At 40.2% G+C, this 10,343-nt stretch overlaps 1 protein-coding gene across 4 annotated transcripts in view; it reads left to right on the top strand.

The window, feature by feature from the left end:
* Nucleotides 1-10,343, top strand: part of LOC137624470 (polyamine-transporting ATPase 13A3-like) — a 113,699-nt gene that overhangs the window by 48,520 nt on the left and 54,836 nt on the right. For all 4 annotated transcript variants that reach the window (XM_068355239.1, XM_068355241.1, XM_068355240.1 and 1 more), the window contains exons 6-7: nucleotides 2,236-2,370; nucleotides 3,248-3,314. In XM_068355239.1, coding sequence (XP_068211340.1) covers nucleotides 2,236-2,370; nucleotides 3,248-3,314 — 202 coding nt within the window. The remainder of the gene's footprint in view (nucleotides 1-2,235; nucleotides 2,371-3,247; nucleotides 3,315-10,343) is intronic.

Here is a 10,343-nt window from a genome sequence, read left to right as displayed (position 1 = left end):
GCAAGCGGAGCCTCCTCCCTTCTAATGGTGATTCCCCTACTAAACAATGGTTTGCATTTGCGTAGGAACAAATTGCAAATTTTAAAAGTAATTTATATTTTTCCAAATACTGCATCCACCCTACAAGTCCTTGGCAGAATCAAAATGAAGGCTAGGAATGCTCTTAGACCAAACCATCAGTTTATACAGGGTGGCAGTTGTCAGAAGCTCAATAATTTTTCATTGGCCATTACCAGTTTTTGCCAAAATCTTACCCCCTACTAAAGGACTTAGGTTTGTAAAGCTAGGAAAAATACAAATCGCTTTTAAAATTTTTCACATGAAATACCTTCATTTGTTAGGATGTAGCTCTAATGCCATGTAGATCATTTAGTCAATGGCTCAGTGATCTTTCCTTGAAAGAAAAAGTACTGTTTTGGATGTGTTAGGGAAGTAGAAGACGGTTTCATAACTGTGTTAGTAGAAGTTACAGTGGCCTTTGCCGATGTTGGTTTTTATTGTCACAAGGCGAGATGGTTTCTGTTAGGGTCCAGCTTATTTATTTGATTAAATATATGAATGGTAAATCATTGGGTGTGTTCTTTTTTAACTGGCTTTTGATTACTATATATTTTCAATTTTCATGACGACGCTGGATAAACTCGCTAGTTCCCGTGTTTGGCCTAAATTTTATAATCCTATCTAATTCAGCACAATCTGGCCTTATCACTAATGGATATCACAGGGCAACCTATGGTTTCCATTTGATTTTTCAAAGGCCTCTGTCTGATGGTCATTTATTTTGGAAAAGCCAAGACCAATCATTTTATCGAAACACTTTGATTGGTGCCTGTCAGTACCATTCCTTTTTATGATCATAACACTTTTATCTCTTACTTCTAATTTTTTATGTTATAAAACTCAAACGTAAATTTTAAACAAGAATGGTGAGCGTAGTACTGTATGATAAGATGAGGCATCATACCTTTCAAGCTTAGAGATAAGTTTGTTAATATTGTCTTATTAAATCATCTTGTCATTCTTAACTGTTTATTCATGAAGAAATCATCAAATGTTTGGCGGACATTTTGTAATATTGTTTTAAAATGCTACTCTATACTCTGCACTATATATGATAGTTATGATTAAGGTTATTTGCAACAAGAGCTTTTTATGTAGGCTTGTTATGTACATTATAAGTATTTAGTTGTCTTAAATAACAATGACAATGATTTTGTATCAATTTTTCCCTATAAAAAATAGGATGATGAAACTAATATTTTACCATATACTGTAGTTACTGTAGGATATTTCTTCCTGTATCTTTTTTTCCCAATTCCTGCAAACCTCTTATCTTGTTGCAGTTTAAGAATAATTCAACTATATTTATGAATTAATGATAAGCGTAATATATGTCATAAGCATGAGCTGCTTCTACCATTCAGATGTACCCCTTTTGGTAAACTATGGATATATCACCTTACACTTCATAGATTAATTGTATTTCTCTGTGCTTAACCCATTTGTTTCTTTGTTTACAGTAGTCTTTTAACATTTGGGGCGTGGGGTGAGTTTGGTCACGTGGTATTGTTACCCATGAATTTTAAACTGCGACTTTGTGCTTTCCCCCTTAACACTCCAAGACCACCTATTTCTTTATACAGTTTAACAAAGGAAAAAACATGACTCAAAAGCCAAACTACAACCCTAGTTGGAAAAGCAGAATGCTACAAGCCCAAGGGCTCCAACAAGGGAAATAGCCTAGTGAGGAAAGGAAATAATAAATAAGTAAACTACAGTACAGTATATGAGAAGTAATAAACAGTAAATATTAGGTATTTTAAGATTGGTAACAACGTTGAAATAGATGTCATATATAAACTATGAAGAGAGACTTATGTCAACCTTCTCAACACAAGAACATTCACTACAAGTTTGAACTTCAGAAGTTCCAGCAAATGAGCTACCAGATTAGGTGTTGGTAAAAATGCACTGACCAATGCCACAACTGTGCAAGAAAACCTGTGTACCAAATATGAATATTGTAAGGAATTCACTGGTTTCCCTGTGATCAATCAAATTCGTTAATGTTAAGCCAGCTTTTATTAAGTGATGATTGTATACTGTATCTTGAATGAGTATTTTCAGGAAGTGAACGCCTCTGTTTCTTTATGTATGCCCTCACTGATTCCTTGTAAGGGAACAGAAATCCCTCATCTCCTTTTGTACTTGTTAATGGTATTTTTTTTATTGTAGGCAGTGAACCCCTTCTACATCTTCCAAGTGTTCACTGTAATCCTGTGGTGCATTCAAGAATACTTTGCCTTCTCCGGCTGTATTTTAGGTCTTTCTGTCATCTCCATCACTGTGATGGTCTGGCAGACAAGGAAGGTAAGCTATATGAGAGTTGATGTGATGCTTTTTGGTATTCTTTTGATGACATTTGGACTTTCGTAACTATTACTTATTTTTCTTTCAGTATTATTATATATACAATAAGACCCCTATATAAGTATGAGATTCTTTTCAAGAGTCGATTCTTAAGTTAAAAAAAAACCCAAGTCCAACATAGAATCTTTTACTTGAGCATTCACTTCATAATAACCATAATCTCAGTCAGCTGATCTTTTTAACAAATTTGCCTACATGTGCGTCAACAATTCCTACAGCTATTTCTACATAAATGACTGATGCCAGGATGCCAGAGATTACTAAATCCATCAATCAATCAATCTACATAAATGAAATACTTGTAAAGTTAATTAGTTTGTATTCTGGTTTGTGCTTATTAAAAAAATTGATTGAAAGTTCTCACGTAGGGCACTTACTGGACTTATTGTACTGTATATCATATTTTTTATTCTTGGTAGTTGTATTTGTAGCCTATAGGTCTTAATTTGTTATTACTTTTTATTTAACTAATTTTCAACATTGCACATTTTATTTTCTTTAAGATTTGTTTGTTCCAAAAGATTTCTAAGTAATTTATTCTTTAGTATTTAAAAAAATGTATTTCCTATTTAAAAAGTACTTTAACTAACAATTATAAAGATATTTGTAATTAATAAGCAGGTTTTCTTCCTATTGTATTGCTTGTGTTTTGCTGTAATACTTTGACACGCATTAGTTTTACTAATTGCTTTTGCTTTTGTTTACTAAGTTATTATTTGACTGACATAACCCTCTTTACCATTAACAAAGACTTGAGCTTGGAAAAGTCATATCTTTTGTGTTTGAACAAAATAAGATTGAGATTCTTTTCTCTCAGCAAAGTCGTGCCCTGAGAAAAAGAATTACAACGGAGTCTAATGTTATGGTCCTGAGGGATGGTCAGCGTGAGTATTTTGAATTTCATGCACCGTAATTGCATTCTTGTTTTCACCCTTTCCTTTTCCTATAAAGTACAGTAATTAAATTTACTTTGTCTTTGTAATATACATTTACTTTTTTTAGTGAGATCATAGTTTACTTTTGCCCATTTTTGTATTTCGTATTCTAGCATACTGTCATATTTGAATTCTAATTTAAGTGAACCTCCAAAATTTTTTTATTAATTTGAAAATATTCTCAGATATTTTAGTTATGTATAAGAAAAGACAGTGGGAAAGACATAAGAAAAGACAATAGGAAAGGTATTATGAATATGCCCAAACACTTTATCTCCTTATTTGTATAACTCAAAAAGAGTAGATAGGTGTTTGGATAGATATTTGCAACTTTTTAATGGGGTTTAAAGATCTAAGCCATGGAAAGGACAGTTTTCTAGTGACCCACTATGTTTAAATATGACCTGTGCATAAGCCCACTGTCCATTCAAGCTGGTACCAGGAAGGGCCAGGCTAATGCTGTTGATGACTCAGCAGGTATTCTTATAGACTCCCCTAAACCTCTTTAATGAGAAGGATAGAGTTTTCAATGGGTTTGTTAAGTTACTTAATTTTTATGAACCTCCTCTCCTATTCATATTATTTTTCTTTCAAAGCTGGTTAAATTTAGTTTACAGTAAAGGGATTTTGACGAAGGAAAAATCTATTTCTGGGGAGAGACCTGTGACGCCCGGCGAAAAAGTCCTTCTTTGTACTTTTTCTGATATAAATCTTCCAAATATACCAGAGAAAATTAAAAGCATGGAATGCAGAGGTTACAACCCTCGCGCGAGCACCTTGTTGGTGTTGTATATCTAACAAGGGCGTTTGTAAAACACTATTCACAGGCTGTCTTCCATTTAGATAATCCCTTCATCAAAGGGGGAGGGCCGTGACAGGCCCTAGAGAATACAGTTGGGTTACCCTACCGACACCCACCACTCGCGCTCACTAGGTCATCCTTCTGCAAGAACATATGGCTTGGCAAGGAAAGGGTGGGTCCGTACAAAAATCATCGGGAAGGGTTTCGCCGGGCGTCACAGGTCTCTCCCCAGAAATAGATTTTTCCTTCGTCAAAATCCCTTTTCTGGGTCGAACCTGTGACGGCCGGCGAAAAAGTACCAGAGAATGCCTTCCAAGCCCAATAAATTAATAACATAATGAGGAGAATACAATCACCATGTACGACAATACTATGATATAATAAAGTAATCGTCCAATTACCAACCAGCCAAATGACATAGGGAACGTAAGGTTAAATAATAATGACGACAAGGAACCAACTGAGTGTCGAATCGCAAAAGGCATCAAACCTTACATGTCTAAGTATATCTAAACATTAAAGGAACGGTAACTACAATAACAGTTAAACCATAGGAATTAAACATGGCAAATATCATAGGGCTAACGAACTACCAAGGAGAGCGGCGACGTGGTGTGAGTGGCGGGTAGGAGGGAGAAGAGAAGAGATGGAAGAAAGGAAGAAGAGGAGATTAATGGGGAGAGATAAGGCTCCCCTCTGCCATCGTTGGGTATTTAAGGGCCTGTAAGATCTTTAGATATTGGCGTTTGACAACCATAGGGGATTTCCAACCCATATATTTTTTAAAATCATCAAAGTCCCTGTTCTGGAAATCATTGTTGGAGGCATCTACTGTCCGTATATCATGAGCCTGGGGAAATGATTCCGGATTAGTATGTTTAATGAAGTAGAGGATTTGTTGCCTGATACCGTGAATGGAAATAGTACCTCCTTGTTCCCTGATAACCAAGGAGCCAGACGAGCGGGTGGCAGTTCTAGCTAAAAAGGGGCTTGAGAGTGTGACTGTACACGGAGAAAAATCCTGGGGATGAAGAATAATCTTCCGAGAGGAGCACCTATTTTGCGGATCCTCATTTTTTAGCTAGGGAAGCTTTGTCTGGAAAGGAGTACTTCGGCTGAAGGGAGGAAATCTATGTTTTCCGGGTTTCGTGAGAGCTGCTAGTTCTGATGTTCCATCACCTGAAGCTATAGCCGTTAGAAATAAAGTCTTCCTAAGAAGAGTGATATAAGAGCAGGATTCATTGTCCGTGTCCATCGCAAGTTTGAGAACACCGTTCAGAGACCAAGAGTCCTTTTGTGGCCGAACCGAAGGTAGAAGCCTAGCACATGTTTTTGGGGTTGATGAGAAATAGGAATCAGCTAGGTTAATGTTGAACCCAACAAGGTAGATCTTCTTCAAAGCTGACTTGATGGTGGTTAAAGTGCTAACTGTTAGGCCTTTGTCAAATAGGAACCTCAAGAAAGAGATGGCTAAATGCGGGGACATACGAGTATGGTCTGCACTCTTAGGGGACCTACTAGTTGTTAACGGCCGAATCATATTGGCGAATTGTCGAGTCCCTTTTTGTCCCATTCGATGAAGAGATCGTTTCCGGTTCAATGTTCGCATCTCTACGAGCTGCCAACTTCCTGTAGTCCACAAAGTTAGAGTTTTGGCTATCCTTGAGTAATCTGACACAGTGAGTTTGGATACTCAGGTCAGTTTGAGGAACGGGATCCGGATGGGACTGAGTTTCAACTCGAGGAGGAGAGGAAACCAACTGTTCTTGGCCAGTGAGGTGGTACTAAAGCCACTGCGCCCGGGAAGGAGCGTAGTTTGTGTAAAAGTTTTTAGAAGATTCCCTGGGGGAGATAGGGAAATCTTCTTCTAATGGTTCCAATCCCGGGGTAATGCGTCCATGGCATAAGCCCGAGGGTCCAGGGTTGGGGTCTCATAACAAGGAAGTTAGTGATTCATCTGAGTTGCGAATAGATCTACCTGGAGGCCTGGAACGAGCCTGAGTATCCACCGGAATGAAATTATGTCTAGAGACCATTCTGACTCCAGTGGATCCGTCCTGGATAGTGAGTCCGCTCTCACATTCTGGCCTCCCGCTAGGTGAGGTGCTGACAGGAACCAGTTCTCTTCTGTTGCCCAGGCGAAGATAGTGACCAGGATCTGATTCAGGTTGGGTGACTTGGATCCTCCCCTGTTGACGTAGTGTACTGCGTCTGTGCTGTCTGACACTACTCTGATGTGGGTCGACCTCGGAGGAGAGTCTCTCTTCAGGGTCAAGAACACTGCCATGGCTTTGAGAACAATGATATGGGACTGTTTCATGGAGAGTGACCAAGAACCTGAAACATCCGATGTTCGGAGTAATCCCCCCCATCCACTTAGAGACGCGGCTGTATGGAATGTCACTTGTGGAGGTGGGAATTGTAGAGGAACCGATTTGGAGAGGTCCTTCGGTTCGGACCATGGGTGTAGTCTCATTTTCAAGACAGAGGGGATCTTCGAGACCATGTCTCTTATAGGTACTGTAGCTCTCTTTCTCCAAAATTGATTGATGTCTTTGAGTTTGGCTTTTATTAGATCTGTTACTGAAGTGAATTGGAAAAGTCCGAGGATACTTTCTAAGGCTCTTCGGACACCTGTTTGTGTTTGAGAAAATTTTTTGATCTTGGAAACTATTCCTCTTACCTTTTGGAAGGGAGAGACAACGTGTGCTTCGAAAGGTCCCACTGAATGGCTAACCATTCTAAGCGGACTGATGGTTGCAGGCGAGATTTTTTGGAGATTGACCCGAAATCACAGGTTGTCGAGAAATTGGAATAATTCCTTCGTAGCTCTGTTGCCTTCTATGACCGGCCGGGCCCAAATGAGCCAACCGGCCAGATAAGCAATGATCTGTATCTCTTGGTTCCTGAGTTGTTCTAACACTCTCTCTCCTAGTTTTGTGAATATCCTGGGATCAATGTTGAGGCCAGAGGGCATGTCTTGAACACAAAGGCTTTCCTGCTTAGGCGGAAACCCAGATAAGAAGAGAAGTTTCGAGCTAAAGGCGCAAGATAATAGTCGTCGGTAAGATCGACAGAGGTGGTGACGGTCCTACGGGGAAGTAAGGTCCGTACCTGAGAGATAGTCAACATCCGGAACTTGTCGTAGAGAATGTAAGAGTTTAGCTTGACAAGTCCAGGTCCACTCTCAATGCCGCCAAGCCTTTCTTCGGAATTGTGAACAGGTGGCTTTGGAACTTCAGTGATCGATCCCGTTTGATTGCTTCTTCTTGAGTAACCCTGTGGTGTACTCTTCCAGGATGGGAGTGGATTTCTGGGAGAAGGTCACTGGTGGAGGAGGAGGACCTTGTGACCATTTTCACCTCAAACCTTTAGAGATTATGCTATGAGCCCACAGACCGAAGGTCCAATGGTCTCGAAAGTGGTAAAGTCTACCCCCTACCGGGACCACCGCGTTGTGAGGGGGTGAATCTAGGTACTTTCCTTCTCCGAGCCCCCTTTTTTCTAGGTCCGTCTCGATGGCGAGACTGTCTTCTACTCCTGTAGCTTCCTCTCCGGTGTCCACGAGAGGAGCCTGAGGGTTCGGATCTAGGGCTGTATGCAGGTAAAACATCCCAACGGGGTTGGGCTGTGTACCTGGGGAATCAGTGAGGTAGACCACCTGATGAGGGGGATTTGGATGCATAGACGTCGAATCGGAGGGAGGCTGTGATGACGAGTGGGTAACCGACTATCGATTCCTGTCTGATAGAGGCCTCAGACAGAACGTATTTCCCACAACTAACCCGATCAGACCATCAAACGTGTAGGTCGAATTGGAAGGGCAGATCTTGGAATCATCGTAACCCCCAGACTGACAACATCCTGGTCCAGACAGATCGGGCCTGCCCTTTAGGAAATAATACTGTTACCTTCGGTACCTTGTCTAACCTAACCAAGGCAATCTCTTTCAATCGAATGAATCCGTTGAACGGGAATTCTAGTACCTGGGAGTAAATTCTAGGTCCCCCAGAGGGAGGATGTCTATGCCATCCAGATTTATGGTACCATCTATATATGGAACATGTAAGGCAAATCTCTATGCGTTGTTTTTATCGAAGGAGGTTACTTCGATATGCCTGGGGCTGTAGGGGGAAACTTCTGAGTTCCTGAACGGATCTGACTCACTACCATACTTTTGAGCTCCGTCATAGCCCCTTGGTTTTCCCTAGAATGTGTTGCTTTTAGCAGTCACGGTTTATGCAGGGTAACATGAACATCAGGATCCATTAAGGGTCCTAGGTCGGTGACGTAGGTAATTGCAAAGCTGAAGGCTCAAAATTCATCCCCACCTACCTGCCCGTCCATGGGGTCGTCGTCCAACCTTAGAGAGGACACTCTGAGGAGATAGGGACCTCTAGATGGAGCATTTCTTCCCAACCTTGATAACCAAGGGCGGAGAGCCTCTCTTGCAGGCCAGAGAGATTCATCATCATCCTGACGGGAACCATGTAGGCGAACCTTCTGTAAAAGAAAGGGGACATAAGTCTGGATGTTCCTTGAACTTTGGTTAGTGATCCTATTCACAGGCTGGGATCAACTGTACAACTCATAAAAATCATTTTTAAAGAAAAATCATTTAATGTACTATCTTTTGGGGTATAGTTCGACACTTGTATTCATGAAATGTGACACTGTTGGCGCATCCGCCACAGGTTGGCCACCCCTGACTCAGACGTTCAGAACTGGGTCTAACATTATTTACTGGCTATTAGTATTCTATTGATTCATCTGTTCACTGACCAGAGTTTCAAGGAACAGTAGATAGCCTCTCATGGCATGGTTAGTCTCGACCCGGCCCTTCATTAGAAGGGGCCAACGTTTGGTTCCCAGTACTGAGTGGAAACTTATTTCTATTTGAACACTATGTTGTATGGATATTTATTCATATTTAGGCATAGTTAGAATTGAATATGTATAAATATAGGCATAATCAATTTATTTCTATTTGAACACGATGTTGTATGAATATTTATTCATATTTAGGTATAGTTAGAATTGAATATGCACAAATATAGGCACAATCAATTTATTTCTATTTGAACACTATGTTGTATGGATATTTATTCATATTTAGGCATAGTTAGAATTGAAAATGCATAAATATAGGCATAATCAATTTATTTCTATTTGAACACGATGTTGTATGGATATTTATCCATATTTATACATAGTTAGAATTAAATATATGCATAAATATAGGCATAGTTATGTTCATATATTTTTATTTGGACTTTCAAGAATAACTAATGAATATTACCAACGCAAATTCAAAGTGTCATTAAAGTAAGTACAGTTTACTTTGTATTCATGTTAAATCCTTTCCTTTACAGCAAAACAAGAGATTGGCCACCCGTGGTCTGAGTGAGCTCTGTCTGTAACGGAGCTCCGGTAACAATCCCTGGTACAAAGGTCCGTCATAGTGACAACGTGAACACCAGAGGAAAACTAATATTAACCTCAATGCTGATCGCCTGTACGATATCCGGTTAAGCCGGAGATTCGATGAAAAGGAACGTAATAACGATATTGTGATTATTTATGAAAAAGGGGTTCATACCCTGATTCTGATCGTCTGATTGATCTCTGTTTGTAACGGAGAACTAGTGACAAAGGTCCGTCATCGTGAAAACGTGATCCTTAGCGGTACGATAACATTCTCTAATACTGAATGTTTGTGTTATCTCCAGTGAAGCCGGAGATTCGATGAAAAAGGGACCGTAATAATGAAACTGTGAAGTCTTCATCGGTATCACATTGTTAACTCCGGTTCTGGCCGTCTGCTTGATCTCTGTTTGTACCGGAGATCCGGTAGCAAAGGCCCGTCACCGTGATATCGTGACCGTTCCCGGTACGATAACATTAACCTCAATGAATGATTGTGTTATCTCCCGTGAAGCCGGCCGTAACGGTGTAATTATGATCAAACATGACAAAGGTTCGTGTGTAAAAGGCTTCAGCCGGAGTCCGAGTGCCGGATTACACCGTTGCACTCCAAAATCTGCTCCTGAACGTTAACTAGTTCTCACCCAATGAGTATCCATATAGCGGAGCATAACTCAAGGCGGAGCTAAGCATAACTTCGGAGCTAAGGGTGTCGGTATAAAACGACCCCAATTAATGACTCATACACTAAC

Source organism: Palaemon carinicauda, chromosome 31 (genome assembly GCF_036898095.1).
Source record: "Palaemon carinicauda isolate YSFRI2023 chromosome 31, ASM3689809v2, whole genome shotgun sequence".
In the NCBI taxonomy this organism is placed as follows: domain Eukaryota; kingdom Metazoa; phylum Arthropoda; class Malacostraca; order Decapoda; family Palaemonidae; genus Palaemon; species Palaemon carinicauda.
The sequence above is the reverse complement of the archived record's forward strand: the minus strand, read 5'-3'. Positions and strand labels throughout refer to the sequence as shown.